The sequence below is a fragment of the Thunnus thynnus genome, chromosome 7 (assembly GCF_963924715.1).
Source record: "Thunnus thynnus chromosome 7, fThuThy2.1, whole genome shotgun sequence".
NCBI lineage: Eukaryota > Metazoa > Chordata > Actinopteri > Scombriformes > Scombridae > Thunnus > Thunnus thynnus.
The window spans coordinates 2,980,271-2,999,472 of NC_089523.1; the positions used below are offsets into that span (position 1 = coordinate 2,980,271).

The following is a 19,202-nucleotide window of genomic DNA, read 5'->3' on the forward strand; positions in this document are numbered from 1 at the left end:
GACACAGAGCAACATTTGTATTAATTTCAAGTTATGTTTGTGTGCATCTGGTGAATGTAAGCCCGGTATTTATTCTCCGTTTTGAATTTAGTGGCATTTAGCAGAATGCACTTGGCAGAAATGGAATATAATATTCATAAATATGTTTTAATTGGTGTATAATCACCTGAAAATAAGAATTGTTGTGTTTTTGTTACCTTAGAATGAGTTTTGCAGCCACTATAGGTTCTCGCACATGCTTAAAAGGGGAGGGGTCGATTACAATCTGCATCTGCACTGCTAAATGCCACTAAATCCTACACACTGGTCCTTTAAGTCCGTTCTTGTTTTTAAAATTTGAAATCTTGTCTGTTAGAGTCCACTCACTCAGACTACTTAGAAACATGTGACATTATAAGCTGAACTATGACTGACAGCATTGCAGTACCACACATCATGAGCCTCAGCTTTTTTCCAGTTGCAGTGATGTAGGGCTTGACACACGGTAAAAGAATAAGGTGACTGTCATGATGTTAATACAGTTGAACAGGGACATTGATATACTTTGAGCCTTTATTTGGCTTACTTTCAGGGGAACTATCTTGAAAACAAAAAAAACTTTAAAAGTGCACAGACTGGTAGGAAATCAGAAGGAGAAAAACTAAAGCAACCTCTATGTGCTGAAGGACTGACCCATCCTCATGACATTTTGTCTTTAAAAAGTGCAGAAGAGAGTGGAAATGTTTCACTCTTTGCAATGTTATGAAGTACAAATCCCACATCTGAAAGTCATTTTCTGTTAATAATAAGAGGCATCAAAGGACACCTAACTTCTTGTTATGAACCCTTCACATGCATCCAACTGGAGCTGAGCCAGTGATGTGGGCTTAGTGACTGTGATTCATAGATTCTTAGTGGCGCTGTGGTTGGAGTGCGAGCAGTACCTGAACGCCCCATAGGCAGACAGAAGGGAGATTAAACAGATGTGTAGATCCCTGGGATTCTCCGAGTTGGGACTTGGGAATGTCATGTCCTGGTTTAGTGAAAGATAATGAATTATAAAAAAAGAGATGTAACCCAAGGCATTTTGCACTCGCCTCTCCATACCCAGTCCATGCCCTCCTCTCCTGCCCCTCCTCCATTTACCCGTGCTGCTCTTCCAGAGCAACACAAAATTTAACTCAATATATCCTCCCCGGGAAATGAAATAAGGAAGTCTGTCTTCAGCAGGGCCTTGATGGAGACCACCTTCTTGACGTTTTCCAGGGACTGCCGGCCCTGTCTCTCTGACGCCGTTGCTGTTGCTTCTGCTTTTCCTATGTCCTCACTGACACTGAGACAGGCAGTGTTTTGACGGTTTGGCGAATCACCCAGGCGTTGCTCGACACTAATGCTGAAAACATGCACTGTGTTGAAAAGCCGAAACCCTGACCTCTGGCTGAATGGCACAGCCTGGTTCTTCCCCCTACAGAAATGCTTGGTAAATAACACTCTGGTCAAAGACAAGAAGGAAAAAGGCTTCCGGGTGCAGCGCTGTACTTTCCATTGGGCCTGTTCATAAACTTACTAAGGTCCTCACACAATTTTTAGCATATAATCATTTTGAAATAACAGCTTTTGTTAACCACCAAAAAGGATGCCGTCTTGACACTTAAATGGAAAACAGATTGGAGCCTTGGCCACTACAGCGGTGCTGGTTTAGAAGTTGGTTCAGTCAGCTCTAGGCTTAGATTACAAGATTTGCAAATTAAAGGAAAACCAGAGAAGGGAAAAAGCATGTGTGCTGAAGCCCTGTACTTGTGGATTTCCAGCCAGGCACACTCAACATAATTTTATCAATGGAAAGGATTATGCGTTAAGTCCAAACAATGTATGGATCCAGTGATTTTCTTGACAGTAAAGCTACATATGCGTCCCTGCCCCTCTCTGCACCAGTGCCAGTGGGCTTTTGGAATTAGTAAAGAATGCTGGTGCCATTGCAGACCTTGGTATGTCTGCTCACATTTCTGGAAAGGATTTGTGTTTCCTTCCCCTACTCGCTGTTGTTATTATTTTCATTCATTTTAATTACATGCACAGGTATTAAAATTCAAAGATTTAAAGCTTCTTGTTCTCAATGAATGTAAATTATATGGGCAATATGGAGGCAACTTAACTATTTGTGGGTGTTTGAGTGCACACACTTCTTGGGCAAAAGTTCAGTGATGAATAAGCGTGCTTTGTTCTCCGGAGTTTGGGAACTGTCAGTGACATTTCCAACCTCCAGCTACCCCCTCACAACATCTCCAGATGCTGAGAGGATGTGGTCCTTTTTTCTTTTAACCATAGTCCTCTTTCACCGTGTGGATTACTACTGGATGTGCTATTTCGGGGTTTGGGTTAATACACATGGATATTCCAGTCAGATATCATGGTCACTGTTATGGAAGGGCTACACAATCACTGGCCTTTTATCTGCTCCACACCATGAATATAACCACTGTCATCCCCTGTGCCATATTTTTATTTTTATTTTTTTATTTGCCAATTCCAGAGGCAATAACAACTAATTCTACAGTCTAATAATTCCCTCTATTTTGTTAGAATTTTTCATCATATGATTAAATATTGTTCACTGAGGAAAAAATATTGATTAATCATACTAATTATATATTAATTATATTTACATTTTTGTGGAATCAAATACCAGCATTAAAAGTGTTAATCCTGAAGAACTCTGAAGTATGAAGTTTGTGTTGTGGATTTGTCAGCTCTTGTCGTGACTGGTGGTCACATCAAGTGCATTTTAATTTATTAAAGATCCCTGTTGTTGGTAGGTGTAATTCCAGTATAACAATAATGTGATGGTGTCAACTCTGCAGGAAATATATCACAAGAAGAGAAACTTGTGCACAGCCACAACAACAAACAGACAGTATGGTTCGACTGGAAGATATTCAACCTTGTCTTTGTTTTCCCTATATGCTACATGCTACTGGAAGGCTTTCTCAAGTTTGTTTTTCCATTTATAAGTATTGGAGGGTATGTTGACAATGTCTTACATTAATGTTGGAATGGAGTGATGCATCTCTTGAAGAGATCTTTACTCTGCTTCTTCTTTTTTCTCCCAGATGCACTGGTAATCTGAGACAATGAGTTTGTCCACTTATACTGTGTATATATATATATAGCTATCTATAACTGTGTTGGAGGGCCTATGTGTCCTCTTGTCTCTGAAGACTTAAACATTGTTCAATTTTAAGTCATTGTGTTTTTATTAGAGATGCTACAAAGTATCAGTTGTTTATGCGGTACATTCTGGCTAAGACTCATGCTCAAATGCAATATTGGTGTCTGTGAAGATTCTCAGTCATCCAGGTCATGGTTATCCAAGGAGGGTTGAATCGAGGGCAGCTGGACTTGGTTGTAGCTACTTGAAGATGTTTCACCTCTCATCCAAGGGGCTTCTTCAGTTCGAACTGCCTGTCTAACTGACTGTCCCTGCCAGTCAGTTAGAACTGAAGAAGCCACTTGGATGAGAGGCGCAACGTCTTCAATTATCTACCACCAAGTCCAGTTGCCCTCGATTCAACCCTCCTTGGATGCAATATTGGTGATTTCCACTTTGACTGAAAACAACAGCCAATTCCATGATGCACAAAATGTGACTAAATTATGCTTCTTAGCATGGGATAATTTCTGGGTCTGGCAATATTTCATTATTTAATAGCTTGTAACCAAAGTCTTTGGTTTTTCTATTCTCCCAAAGGCTGTTTCTTTTAACTCTGAAAACGGGTTTTGCCTAACTCCAGTCAGCTAAAAAAACTGTTCATGTTCTTACAGAAATTAAATGTGACAATTTTATTGGGCAAGCTGGTCATTTTTATAGCCCGGTTACCACTGCATACACTGTCTAAAGGCAGTAGACAGATGGAGTTGAGTCTTTGTGTCTTTGCAGTCACATTTTAGAACCAATCCCAAATATTCCCCCTTTAGTATAAAAACTGTTCCCATGTCACATAGATAGTTATTGGACAATAAAGTTTGCATGGTACTGAAACCAACAAATTCCAATCAAAGCATCTAGAAAGGATAGCATGTGGCTAATAATAATGGCACCAAGCTGTCTCAAGCATGCTCTGGTTGGGTGTTCTTTCACAGTTCAGTGCTACAAGCAGAGACATTATATCTGACAGACTATATCTGCTCATTACCATTGCCACCTCCTGCCCCTCACATTGGCAGTAAATGCTATGCATAATGAAAGATAAATGTACAGCAATCATAATTTCATACTCCTGAACATCTATATTTAAATCTGCTTAAAATCTTTAGTATAATAATTCAGGTTATTAATTACATGGTTGCCAGCAACAAATTCCACTTAGCCCTCACAAACACATTTGATGGCAAAAGTCCATTGTAGCTTTAAGCCCTTGTGTTTCAGTGCATTTTCATGACAGGTCTTGCTCTGCGGACCGGATGTATCCGTCTTCTAAAGTGTATTAAATGGAAATCATCAAGCATTTGTATAAAACGAGCCACCAGATTAAGGGGATTTGGAGAAGTGATGCTTTTTATCCACCATGAGGTTATGCTGTTCTTCACTGTCACATTATGACCACCCACAGGCGCGCGCACACACACACACACATACTCATGCTATCCAAGCCAATGTGTACACTGTTTATAAAAGATGCAGGGTAGATATGCAACATGTATCTGTCCAGTGATTCAACTTGCAACTATTACTTGTAGGGATTTGTTGGTTATCCTGGTGACTGTACAGTAGATATATTTCATTTGTCCTTTCACTGTCATCATCTTTTTTGTGAGGTTGTATTGATTATGTGTTCATAATAATCTCAAGGTTCAGTAAGGACATCACACCAGGATAGAATCCACAAACACTAGCGTGATATTTTTCTCTTGATCTTCAAAGTTTGTCTTCAGTTGTGGGCAGGAATGTCATGTTCTCCATTGGGGAAAAAAAACGCTTTTGATGAAATCGTTCCCGGACCCTTTTGTCATGCCCCAGCGTGGAAATGAGAGTGGCTGTAATCTGGTCTTCGACTTCCCCTTTTTCATTGCTGCACATACACACACACATACACACTAGGTCAGCGCATAGTCAGAGCTTTTGGGCTCAGGCTTCACTCTGGAGCGTTTATTTTGACTTGCATGTCTGTTTTATGTCTGTCGAAAATGGGTTCTGCCTCGCCAGTTTTCCCCCTTCAAATAGGAAGTCAGATTAAACTCAGTAGTACTGGAAGTGGTGCGTATAAACACACCCGACAGGCTGAATGATTAGTAATGACTTTTCAAACCTTTACCACAACCCAGTTCTCTCAACCCGGCCTCTGTGGTCAAAGCAATTAATATTTTCTTTTACTAGAGTTTAAACTTTCTCTTTCCCCTTTACATTAAACTAAGTATATAGCAGCACTATTGTAATTTTTTTCAGATGTTGGATGAAAGATATTGTATTATTGGCTTGGTTAAGTGACACTGGTAGCTCTTACCAGGTCCCATATTTATCCAGTGTTTCAGAGTAGGAAATCAGTCCTAACTAGCCAAAAAATTTAGGCTTAAGAGTAAAAGCATTTCATCAACCTTCTTAAGTTAGGAAATGATTCCAGCTCTGCCAGGATTTAGGAGAGCTGCAGAGTTGTCCTAACCTGTTAGGTGCTGCCTGGAGACTGCATTCAGACATTTTGTGTAAAGAGGGATGTTCCTCGAAGACAGCAAGCTTATTAAAAGATAGTTTTGTCAGAAACAAAAACTGAAAATGTGAAAGCTTTTTAAAAGTAGAATGCATGGCAGAGCTGTTGTGTTGGATTGTATTCGATTGTACCGTGGCCAGTGAGTGTAGTGTGTTAAGTTGTATTTCCCATCACAGGGGAACAATGAATGATGAACTGGACAATGGAGGAGAAGATAAATTCCATGTTTTCAATGGAGGTGGACCTTACAGCCCAAAGAGGATTTTCAGCATTACAGCTGTGTGTGCAACACGTACAATACATGCAAGATACAGCACTATATCACTAAATCAATGTGATTGGATAGGGCTGACTAGGATATGTCACAAATCTGAGTTAAATTACCACAATTACTTAAAATATATCGTATTTACATTTATTATTTAAACCACTCAGTGGCTTGCCAGTGCCTAATGCATTGAATATATAACCTTTAGCTTGGTCACCTATATTATTTGGCCTCTCTAGTCAATGGCCTCTAACTGGCAAAACGATAGTGCTGCTTATCTATTTTGGCAAGAGAATGAGAGTTGTGTATAGCTGAAATGCCAGGAGTTCACTCATTGTACTATCCTCCAATTGTTAATGGTAGAGGAATCTTTTAGTCACTTGTACTGAAACACATAAACGTTGTACCCTACCTTCAAGCTGTCCTGTTACTCGTGTCCTTATGCACAAGCAGATATAAGGCAAAGTTAACTTGTCATGTTTCTAGATACAGCTTTGAGATGTCAAAGCAGAAGAAAGAATCCTCCATGACCAGATGTTTCTTGTGTCAAGTGCTTCCACTTAACTTAGACAGAAAACTGGCACAGAAAACTTAAAATGGCTAAAATTGGAACTAATGCAAGCTATGGTTTGGGTAATGAATATTAATATCCACTTCACTGCTGTCAAAGGAAGAAGGAGTAAGCTGGATTTATGGACTGCATATGCATAAATTCCCATGCTGATTTTTTTTTTCATTGTTGCGCTGCTTATTGTTTGGTGGTTTGTAAAATTATAAGATTGATATTTTTTTTATTTTTGTTTTACCTTGTCTGTCACTAGTACAGTCAGAATTAATAGTATTGTTTGACACTGTGCTGCACTTTTAGGCATAATATGATGCTTTAATATCATAAACACACATGCATGCACGTACACACAAACACACACAGGGGAGTGTGTTTCCAAAATGCTGGCCATTATATGTGCAGTATTAAACAGTGAAGGAAATGTATTTCTGGCAGCTCTGCAGACATGGAGCTGTGGTTGAACTTTTTACCCTAATTACTTTCCTACTAATGCCTGCAGCTTGCCGGAATCATTGCGGCTCCCTCCAGGCCCCCAGCAGGCTCTGATGTGGCCAGCGTTTGTTGTGTATGGGGGGCTGGTGTGAGCTCAGAATGAGAGGAGTAGGAGTTAAAAACAAAACAAATAACAGGAGGGAGTAGGGAAAGAATGTTCCAATACAGTATTTTGATGGTTACTGTCTACCTTTTTTAATCCCAGTAGAAATGCAATTTTTGTCCTTTCTGTCGACATAGTGAAAACATGGCACAGTGGCACAGATCCCAAAACTATCCCACACTAATAAATTCTCCATTATTATTATTAACAAATCTGGCCCTGCAAAATATTTGTCCCCCTGATGAAAGTTTTTAACATCTTAGATTACATCAACACTTTTACATAATTTTCTACTGTAGATAACAAAATAAACACAAGGCTGTAGATGCCAATTGCTGTAATATAACCTTGTTTCCAATCTAATACTACCCTCACACAAGAGGCATTAAAACTATAGTTGTGCCATGCTTAAGTCCAATAAACCTACCAGAAATTATAGTTAAATGTGAGAATTACACAATCTTAGCCTGTGGATTAAGGTTCTACAGGCTAACAGGTTTGTTCTTCATAAAGAAAATGGTTGGCAGTCGAACAGAAATGTGTGTTCATGCCATTTTCACCCTCAGATACAGTCCTTAAGAGTGTTATGAATCTGTTTTATCCTAAATGAATTAAAATATCAAAACATATAGACCTGCTTTTCCACTGCACCAGTTACCAGCCCTGCAATGAAAAATCCAGAAAAACTGGCCCATAGTTGAACCTAATTGCTGACCCCTGCTGTAAAACATTTTAAGGTGATTAAACTTCAAAATGTAAGTTCCCCTGCTGCCTTAAAAATGGGAGTTCACTGAACTAAATTTAGATAATTAGTTCAAAGTCATCTCATGAGTTGCAGCAACTGACAATCAAATTTACATTTTCTCAGTTTGGGGAGTCCATCCTTCATTAGACACACAGAATTTACAGCTGTGGCTGCTGTTAGAGCTACTTTTGACCAGAGTGAGTACAAAGACAAGGCTGTGAGGCTGTTCTCTGTGACCTTGTTCACTTCTAGTACAGGGGTAGGGACTGAATTTGATACTAAACTTCATCATAGTAAGCATTGTTTTCATTATTATGAGAAAAAAACATTCTATCGTAACATATATTAAAGACACACATCAAGTTTCCATCATGTATGCTTTCTTCAAGCTACAAAAATGAGGGTACTCTAGAGAGTTTTCATTCTCAACAATGCATGCTGGGAAGTTTGTGACTGTGCTGATCATTTAATGAGTTACATGAACTCTCAGCAGTACATTCATTCAATCCAAGGCACTCTTGAGTCTTGAGTATAATAATAAAACCTTAATCAAGGCTTCCAGCTGAAACTTCTATGAAACTTTTTCATATGAATTAGATAATGTTAAGACAAGAATTGTGATATCTATTTATACTGGCTCCCATATCTTTCACTGTTTTATAGAATAAATGAATTAGGCTAATCAAAATAAAAATAGCTGACAAATTAACTGATGATGACTTATTAGTTGCGTCCCTAGAGTAGAAATATTATTGAACAGTAACTATTTCTCATGGTCTAACGGTTGAGTAAATATTTGCATCTTCTAATAGAACTCTGATACACAATATGATGTGATGCTTTTAGTGTGAACAGTAACATGTTATAGCAATTCTGAACATATTGTGTTAAACATACTGTATTGTATTGTATTGACAGTTACAACAGAGTAAAGTAACCCACTCACTCTGCATGTTGCATGAGATTTTAAGCAACTGGAATAAATATCCTATTGCCAAAAATTTTAATTTCAAAGCAATAAAATACTTAAAATAGAATTCACAGGTGGAAATCAGAGTTATGCTACTTTATTGGTCTAAAAGCTTATTCTGAGGCCTTTCTACACACCCAAGTATAAAATTCTGGGGAAAACTTGTTGAGTGTTGGCATAAACTACTGGATATTGGCAATGTTAATCTTAAATTTCTGGTTTCAGTATTCAAAAGCCCATATCAGTTGAACCCCAGTGGAAATACCAGTCCTCAGAAGTTCAACAGTCTCCAGTTGGAGCATCAGCCTTCTCTCTTTCAACAGAGCCAGCCTTGACTTCCCAAACCGAGCTTGTATTTGTTTAGCATTTCCACAGCATGTAATTGTCGTTCGTATTTGGGGAGCTTGTAAAACTTTGCACCAGTCGGAAATGTGGTGACGTCCCTTCCTTGTAAATGAATTTATTTGCCTGCTTTTTAATTCCCCCTCAGGTCTCCATCTATGCTTTCCACAGCCACATGAAATCTTGTGGTTTTGATCCCCTGGTTTAGTTCACATTCATAAAAAGATGTGTGCAGATTCTCTCAGCCAGAGGGAAAGTGCTCATGGAATAAGCTCAGCATAGATGTGAAAATTAAAATAACAGATGTCAGCATGTTTCATCAAGGAGGAAGTACATAGACTAGATTGATGATAATGGCACGATAATAAGACACGCGCCATCTATAATGGTCCTTAATGACCATTGTAAACAGTTGCATATCTAAAATTAAGACTCACACATGGTTGTAAAAGTCACTTTAAACATTGTGTTGTAAAGGAGGTTTTCCAAATCTGGTGAAGTGCAGCACAGTGGCAGAGCAGCAGGACAGAGAAATGACCCAAACAGCCAGGGTTTACTGTAGAGCCAAGCCAAAGGGAGATGGATTCAGCAGGTGTGCCCTGCAAGGCTTAACAGCATAGCAATTAAGGATTAGAAAAATCCAATTTTGACTTGTTGAGAACTTGAAGCAAGCCAAGTCATCACTGTGGGTGATCTTTTTTTCCATTTAAAGTGAAAGCCTACAGTACAGCTGGGTGCTTGAAATGTTTGGACACCAGTTGCATTATGACACCCAGGTTCTGGTACCCGTACCACAAAAATACATTTCTCAGTATCAGTGAGGAAAACACAGCTTTTCTGAAAAAAACATTTTAGCCACACTAGTGGCAGTGCTTTAACGGTGGCAACGTCGGCCAGCCGGTCAGTCCACTGCTTTAGTCCAGACTGAACATCTCACTCCGTCCCATCTTTTCCTCCAACTGCACAATAAGATTGACATTTTTGGTTTTGAGTAATATGTCTTGTTAGTACAGACATTCATATCCCCAGAAAATGAATCCTAATGGCTGTAGTGATCCCCTGACTTTTCATCTAGCTCCATCGGCAGGCCAAAATGTAACTTTGTTCAGTACATTTGTTTCTCACCAATGCAAAACAAATTCCCTTCCCATCCGCCTCATCTGTACTCTGTGTGTAGTGTTAATTAGTAAATGTTAGCATGTGAGGGTGAACATGGTAAACCTGCTGGTAAACATCAACATGTTAATGTTATAATTTTCCAAATTTGGGAAGATATTTTGAATCAGGACCAATCTGATCAGAGAAAAAGCATACAAGACTAAGAATCAGAGCAAGCATTCTGGGTATTTAAGTTTAATTCTCTGGTAGAAGCACATTTTGGCCTGTACCCTAAAAGTACTAATGTTTGATACTCAGTTCTACCTTACAGTAGTGTAAGTAGTGTAGGAATAATACTTTTTAATGACTTTTTATGTTGCATTAGTGCTTGTTTTTAACAGAAGTTTAGTTTTTCCTCTCTTGGATCATGTTTTATAACCACTTTGTGTTCTGTAGCTGGCAGGGCCACTCCATCTTCTCCTTAATTTCTGGAGTAGCTTCTTGTCCTATCAGAGGAAGTAAATGAGCCAAGCCTCCTTTCCTCCATCTCCCTCATTTTGTATCCTTTCAGACCCAAGGGCCAGTTTGAGTAATAGTAATTGACACATTGATCTAATAGGGCCATCATAATAGGCCTGTTACTGAGCTGGGGAATGGTGCTCGGCGTCACCTTAACATGTGCAAGGACTGACATCCCGCCATGATCCATAATGATAATTGTGATTTAGCCTTGCTTTCAACCTACGCCCCAACGTCCCCGGCATCAGGAAATCTTATTACATCTGACCCCGCATTGCCTCCATTAGAACTGGGTCATTTGTTAAAATACTGCAAAAGCAAAACAATTGAACCCCGTGCCATTTTGATTCTATAATAGCAGGTTATCATTGTCCCCTTGAATCAATTCCAGAGGCCCATTTTTCGGGATAGAGCTTTGAATTGGATTGATCGGACTCTGATAATGCTGAAATCGATGATGCAGCCGCCTGAAAGTAAATTATCGTCAAGTGAAATTTTTGTATTAATCTTAATGCCTGTACTCTTGATTGGTAATGGTAGCAGTGCTTGCATCGTGAGGTCCTTTGAAATGTTGACGGAGATGTTAACCATCAGGCCTGCCTGCTATGATGGAGAAATGAATCAGGGTTTGTTCAAAACTTATTTCTGTGGCACCTCTTTCATCTTCTCCAGTGAGCATTCTCTGGGACTGGAGGGAGAAACACTATTTGCACTAACATCCATGCACTGTCACATACACACACACACACGCAAGCCTGGGACAATATCTTATTTCCTGGCCTGGCCTAAGAGATCTGATGGCTCACTTGGCGCCATTGCAGTTCTGTTGCTGGCTTGGGAAGCATACGGTAGCCACACTCACTATGTAAATGTGTGTGTGCTCACGTGTGACACATGCTCTCCCTGTGAGTTCAATTCATATATCAGTCATCAAGATGGTTGTTGGATATTGTTGGAGCAGTTATTTCATCTTGCATCTCAGGGTGTGTGTTCCTGTCTTTGTCTGCGTTAAGAAAAATAAATTGTGTGTCAAAGTACCGCTTGTGTTTGTTATGTGTGGTGATGGCTTCATCATTGGGTGATGGATTCCTGTTTTTGCCCGTGGTGTCAGCTGCAGCTTGGAATCATGGTTCTACATCAGCTCAGAATAGTAGTTTCTTGTCCAGCTGTGCACAGAGTTGTTAGACAGTGTTCCCTGGGATTGTGTTGAAACCAGATTATTGTAGATGGGGACTAAAGGCTCACTATGGCCTGCTGTTTTCTGTAACTGCAGCTACAAAGAAGGATTAGCCTACCAATATGGGATTTTGTGATCTTTTCAGTGACATACTCACAGATTGGTTACTTCTGAGGGAAGGGGGAACTTAATGTTGCTTTTTCAGTTGTATGGTGGTATGCATTTTTGTATGGTATTTTATTGACATTTGTTGTGGCATGGTGTGCTTCTCTCTTCAGACATGTATTAGTCTAACTAATTATAAAAGAGGTTAGCAGTAGCCACTTTAATACTGCAATAAGAGCTGATTATCCTTAGTTTTGAAAACAAATAGAGCTAATAGCGATATTTTTTTCCTCAACATAACACCTTTAAATACTTAGAGCTTGTCGTCTTTCACTTTATGGTCTGACTAAACACAATGATATTCAATGTACAGTAATATAAAACAGAGAAAGCAGCAAATTGCAACACCACATTCAATTTATAGAAAAACTTGAGTGAGTTGATCTTGACAATTTTCAGGAGGCAAGAAGAGATAATCAAATACTGATTTAACCTTTGCTCTCAGTCCTAGTGCTTTTTTTCTCCTCGAACACTCTACTAAGAAGTGCTCTCTATTGCAGTACTCAATCAGCAGTATGTCTTTGGATCTTCATTAGCCAATGGATACAGCTCAGCTTCCACAAGCACCAGTACAAAGACTGTAACATTGTTTGGCATTTGATGTCATATCGAAAGAAAGGAAAACAGCGTGGATGAAGTGAGGGGTGAAAGGAAGGGGAAGAAAAAACTGGATAGACAAGCTGGTTTCTCTGTCATCAGGTCCATTAAGAGCTTCCCCCTACTAGCCTACTTAGGCCACACTCAAACTAACAAAAGCGCTGCGCCAAAAACTCAACCTCCTCATTCATTTCAATGAGACAACTGTATCGGTGCAGCAGGGTGAGTGGGGGGTATTGTAGGTTTGTTCAGCAAAATGTTGATCATAGGCTCAGATTTTTCCACAGCGCAATGCAACACCATTTTGCAACATAGTGAATAGGACAAGTGCAAATGCCGGTTAGAGCATTCTGTAGCATCTGCTGTATAGTAGCATGAGAGAGAGATTCAAGTACTATGTACTTAATCATCTTCACACTTGGCTAGTTGCTGCATGAAGGGGGCACACTTTGGTTGTTAGTTTTAAAAAGATATAAAATTTGTTGCATGCAGTCCCATGAATTCCAATGTCAAAAAGGTGAAGGAGGAAGGGACGTCAGATGCTATTTGATAATCCATCGAGCACTTCATTTGAAGCATTTTGAATCTTAATTATTGCCCTGCAAGTGTTGAAACATTTGAGGAAGTTATTGATATTATAGTGATTTTCCATATTTGTAAAATCTTGCCTCTGAGGAGTATGAAACACCCTCTGCTGTTTGGGAGTGTCAACTCATGGATGTATTGTGGTTAGTGGTATCAAAATTTTCCTACTGGCCACTGTCAGCCCAACAACCAGCAATTGCTGATATATTCGGGGGCAACTGTGGGTCAGGAGGTAGAGTGGGTCATCCACTCATCAAATGCTCGGCAGTACAATTACCCGGCTCCTCCAATCAACATGTTGAGGTGTCCATGGGTAAGATACTGAACCCTGAATTGCTCTTGATGGCTATGCCATTGGTGTGTGAATGTGTGTGTGAATGATTAGATCCTACTGGTGCGCAGGTTGGCACCTTACAAGGCAGCCCTTGCCATCAGCGTTTGAATGTGTGTGTGAATGGGTGAATGTGGCTTGTAGTGTAGGAGTGCTGTGATTGGTTGGATATATAAGTGCAGTCGTTTTACCATATTTGCGCTGATGGGTGTGTGGTGCACGTGGAGGTGCTGAACAGAACTCATGAGAGAACTCAGCAGCCAGACATTTCTCCGTTCTCTGTTTAGGAGCAGCTGATAGTGTCTCTGAAATAAGAATAGCTGGTCCACCTGAAAGGTCAGTCTACCTTAAATGAGCCTGGTCAGGTTAGGCTAACCCATTGTCGCTAACTTTGAGGCTAACCCCCTTCACTCCAATCAGCAGACGGCAAGCAAGCAAGACACGAGAACTTGCTTGATCTTGAGGAGTTGTAGAATTTATTCACTGACAAATAGACTAAACTGTACAGACATTGCACTGCTAACTTCATCTCTGCTCCGGTTGCCATTCTCACCATCACACACAAGCTCTCTACCTCTCGACCGCACATTTGCTACGCACACAACCTACGCACTGAGCTATCCCTTGAAGGAGCTACGCTCCTTGTATAAAACTATAGTAAGTTAGTTAAAATCATGCAAAAAATCACCCAAAAAACAACTGGCAAAGGACTCAGCCAATTGCCGATATATTTGTCCAATCGCCCAAGCCTAATGTATTATTCAAGCCACACTTTTCAAACCACACGTAATGGCCTTACAACAAATTAAAACCCTTCACTGGCTGTGAGTCACTGGTGCTGGTAACAACACACTGCAGAGGTATCACACAAATTTTTCCTTCTCCTTATCTGTAAGTGCTTCCAGGATCCTGACAATTTTGTAGGCACTTTAAGATGTCTTTGCTCCACTGTTTGCCTTTGGTACTTCACCCAGTGTCAGAGTTCTGAATCAGAGAAGCAGATCTCTTTCCACCATAAAGATGAAAAGGAGCTACACTAATGATTGGAAAAGGCAGACAGACCTTGAGTCGGTCAGTGGAACGTGTGCTGCAGAGAAATATCCAGTATGACTGAGGTCAACTGTGTCTTGTAATGGCTGTAAGGTCTTCACATTATGTGCTTGTTATTTGAATAATGTTCAGATTTTTCCCTTGGTGACTTGGCAATAGTTGCCCACTGCTTAAATTTGTTATTTCCTAATGGTGTCATTGGCTGTAGTCTGCAGGAAGGGGTTTTCCTCATTGATCAAGTCGTCAAATCAGTCTAACCATCCATCATACCCTAAACTTAACAGTCAAAATATAATCAAACCTAGAGTGTATAAGCATGCATGTGTTTTTAGTTGTATTGCAATGTAATGTTCCTCTTTTGATTAAGAACTCTATTCCAAATTTTGAGTCATTGTGTTTACAGGCACAATTTACGTTGACTTTCATTGTAACTTTAAGATCTATGGCCAGTGCCTCCTATTTGTCCAAAAACTGTCCATGCTGAGACTGATGAATCATATACCTGCACTCAGTATGCACAAGCAGACTAAATAGACTGTTGAAAGCACTTAGTCCTATGGCAAAAGAAACAAAACTAACACCACATTTCACCCCTGTATTCTCAGCCAACACGGCACCACAGGCCTCACCAAGGGTGACATAGACTGGAAGACCGGTAGAAGCTTTCCTCAGAGCGAGAAGGAAGGGGCACAGGGGACGGGGTGGTGGTGGTGAAGGAGGAGGAGGGGAGTCTTGCTTGATTAAGATTTATGTCTAAATTTTCCTTTGCCAGCAGCCACTGCCTGCTGTCGGATAACCTCCCTCACATAACCCTCTTCTTTGCTGTGTTGATAGAAGTGCTTCTAGTAAATGTGTTGCATGACAAAGCCTTTCCCATTTTGCCCTTCATTTTACTCCCCTTCACAATGTAGACCCTCACAAAGGATAGGCCAGGGACATGGTGGAAACAAATACAAAATGAATTCTCCAGGGAGCTGCTGAGATAAACAATGTAGAAGATGGTTTGAGCAAAACACTGTGTGGCTTGGTATGCAGTTCTTTGGCAGGAGGCTTGATGTTTTCTTCCTACATATCCACAGAAGGGTTTCTCAGATTATTTCAGAAGTGCATACATTTGTTTTGTCATGGTAGTGAATATTTGTTACCTGCCAAAATTTATGAAATGATAAGAAGACTTTAAAAAAAATAAAAATTACTGGCAAGGTCTGCATTTGCAATGATGTTGGCAATGAGTAAGAAAGTTGGACACCAGTTTGGCTAGATCCCATATATAATCTTCCTGATTTATTGAAATATAATAACAGTTTTCCCCAAAACTTCCTACCCATCTTAGAAAAGACAGATAAATTCATATGACCATGATAATAACAAGAGAAAAATAGTCATAAAAATGTGTCAAGCATAGATGAGATCCACACAGCTGTACACATTGTAAGTTGACAGAAATAACAACTTAAATTAGCATATTAGATCTACCCAGAAGAAGAACTGTAGGCAGGTTGGATACATCACTTACAAAACAAAAAAATGCAAAGAAAATGCATGGGATAAAAAGATATATTTCTGGTTCTGCTGCCTAAATTTTAGTTCTTTTTTTAAACTGTCCATTGCATGCCCAACTGCAAATAGGTGTGCAATGCTAAATCAGTGGAGTACTTAGCAGCCCTCTAGCACATGATTTACCCTGTGGTTTTACTCAAAGACAAATTTCAGATGTTAGTGTTGACTGTCATTCTTCCAAAGTGTATACTACCCTGTGGTCCACCTTTATCCATAATTACTTGAGGACTGCCTTAAGTATTCAGAGACTGACTGACTGCATTTGTTTTTCTGTGTTTTCAGGACAAGCCCCCCTTACTGTTGTGCTGACCTGTATTCTCTACGGACAGGGGAAATGGTCAAATCAATTCAGTTCAAGACACCCATCTATGATCTACACTGCAACAAACAGTATGTTGGAATAACTGATCTTAAAAAAAAATCAAATTTTTATGACATATTACATGGTTATTTTGACTGTATTGATTAACTACTTTCTCCTTCTTGCAGTATTCTTGTTGTCAGCCTACAAGAGAAGATTGCAGCATTTGACAGTTGCACTTTCACCAAGAAGTTCTTTGTTACAAGTAAGGAACTTAAACACTACAGTTTATAAGTTTCTAAGTATTTATAATGTTGGTGTTATAAGAAGTTCAAACCTTATACGGGAATGTTGGGGAAATTTCGAACTATCCTTGCGATTTGCCAGTTGATGCAGTGGTAATCAGTACCATAATCATGATTGTTGGGCAAGTTACTTGAAAATTGTAGTTAATTACTGATAATGCATAATTAATTGTAAAAGTAATGACGTTACATTACGCATTAGTCAGCAGCAAAAGTAACGCATTATATTACTTGTTACTTTACTTTCGTTTCATAGCCATCTGCCCCGTCAAAATTTACTTAAAACAACTCAAAATCCTCCACAGCCACACATGCCATCTTTTGTATTTAACAAACGAAGAAATAGAAAATGAGAAGTTTGTGGTTTAACAAGCAGACAGGATACAGTTTAGAAGGATTTACTGACCATCCAACAGCTAGTGTTAGTGTACTCTCAGTGACTGCACACAGCACTCCAGAAGTCCCAACCTCAGCTACAAGATACACACTCCCTCCAACTCTGAACTAAACTGGCATCAGGTGACTCCTGAGCGTAGATGTACCCATGGCTAACGTTAGTAAGCCAGCTAAGAACACACAACATGAGAATTAGACAACGTTTGTCCTCCTCTAGAGCGTCTGTCAGCTGAACCCAGAGACCACACTGATATCAACCCTCCATTAATCCTTGTGAGACAGCAAGCACACCGACCCCCAAGTGTAAAAACAATGGAAGGTTGCTGGGATTAGTAACTGTAATGTAATTACTGATTTTGAAATTGTAATCCCTTAAACTACTGTTACTGAAAAGAGTAATTATATTACAATAACGTGTTGCAAAGTGATGCCTGTAATAGTAGTGATGCCTAACCTTTCCATTATCCCATTTTGTTCTTCATCTGTGTTTATCCCATGTTGATTTTTCCACCCTCCTTGCTAGTTCCTTCTGTTAAATTGCGCATAATAATTATGATTCCAATCAGAAAGTACTTAAATAAGAGCTTGTATGTAGATCATCCTTTGCAAAATGTATTTATTTTGTTGTTAGGGAAAACATATATTAATGAAATGTTATATGCAGTAACGCAAACAAACTGCGCTAGTAACAGTTTTTCTCATTACATCAGTACCAACATTGCCGAACATGTTCAGTGACTTTGCCACGCTGGCAGCCAAACAAAAACAAAACAGATCATTGCATATAATACAAGCAGCCACCAAGACTGGCTGTAGTGCTGTTCTCTCAAGCTTTGCATTGTAACTAAACTGCTTTTATCAAAACATGATGTGAGGCTCTCCATTTAAAACCGAACACAGAAAAACTGTTTACAACACAGCTCTTGCATCTTCTTGGCTGTACCTGTCATGTCTGCTGAAGAAGGTTGTGAAAGAACCATGGAAAGAACGGCCAGACTGTATTACAAGGCCGTTACTGTCCACTTAAGTCATTGACTGGAGTAAACTGACCTTACTGGCTGGCTTTAATGTGTCTCCTCTTTGTCTGCCTGCCTTCCCTATCAGTGTCTGGCCCACAGGAAACCAAACATGCTCAATAGTTATTAATCGTTTCTGAATGCAGGGGCCTCCTCTTCATAACGTTGTTTGGTCTGTTTGGGCAGTAAAAGCAGTAAACAAAGGGTCCTGTGAGCTCTGCTTTGGATGAGCTATTCTACCATTGTGTGTCAGCTTCTTGTCCAAGGATGTAATGGTGGACATGTCATGTTTTTATGAGCACTTAAGGCTTGTCCCATGTTTATCTTTTTGCTTTGCATTCAAGTGGTGCATGCTGTTAGCTTGGACTCGACTTGATTTCACAGCCTTGTCTAGTTTTTAGTCATACTAGCAACATGGCTGTAGGAATGGCATTGTCTGTCTGTTAGTCCAGCTCTTTGGTCCAGACTGAAATATCTCAACCTGTGACTTGGACTGCCATGGAATTTGGTACAGATATTCATGGCCCCCAGAAGACAAACCCTTTCGACTTTTGTTATCAAATGACTTTTTATCTAGCACCACCATGAGGTTGACATTTTTGACTTTTAGTGAAGTATCCTGACAAATATTGGATGGATTGGCTTGAAATTTGGTGCAGATATTCCTGGTACCCAGAGGATGAATCCTAATGATTTTGTTGATCCCCTGAATTTTCATCTAGAGCACCATGAAGTTGAAGTTTAATGTCCAAAAATGATTAGGTATATTGCCCTAAAATATGGTTCAGACATTCATGTCCCCCCCGAAAAATAATTGTTTTCTGAGCTTCAAGCAAAACCGCATTTACTCACCTATCTCATTTTGCCACTTCAAATACCTCTTCAGTTTAGTGAAGGTGTATCCTAACTTGGATTCAAACGCTGGTTACTTTG

General features: G+C 39.7%; 1 protein-coding gene across 3 annotated transcripts in view; it reads left to right on the forward strand.

Moving 5' to 3' along the window:
• The window catches only part of bcas3 (BCAS3 microtubule associated cell migration factor), a 362,195-nt gene that overhangs the window by 21,213 nt on the left and 321,780 nt on the right, over nt 1-19,202 (forward strand). For all 3 annotated transcript variants that reach the window (XM_067593817.1, XM_067593816.1, XM_067593818.1), the window contains exons 8-9: nt 16,534-16,641; nt 16,741-16,817. In XM_067593817.1, the coding sequence (XP_067449918.1) occupies nt 16,534-16,641; nt 16,741-16,817 (185 nt within the window). The remainder of the gene's footprint in view (nt 1-16,533; nt 16,642-16,740; nt 16,818-19,202) is intronic.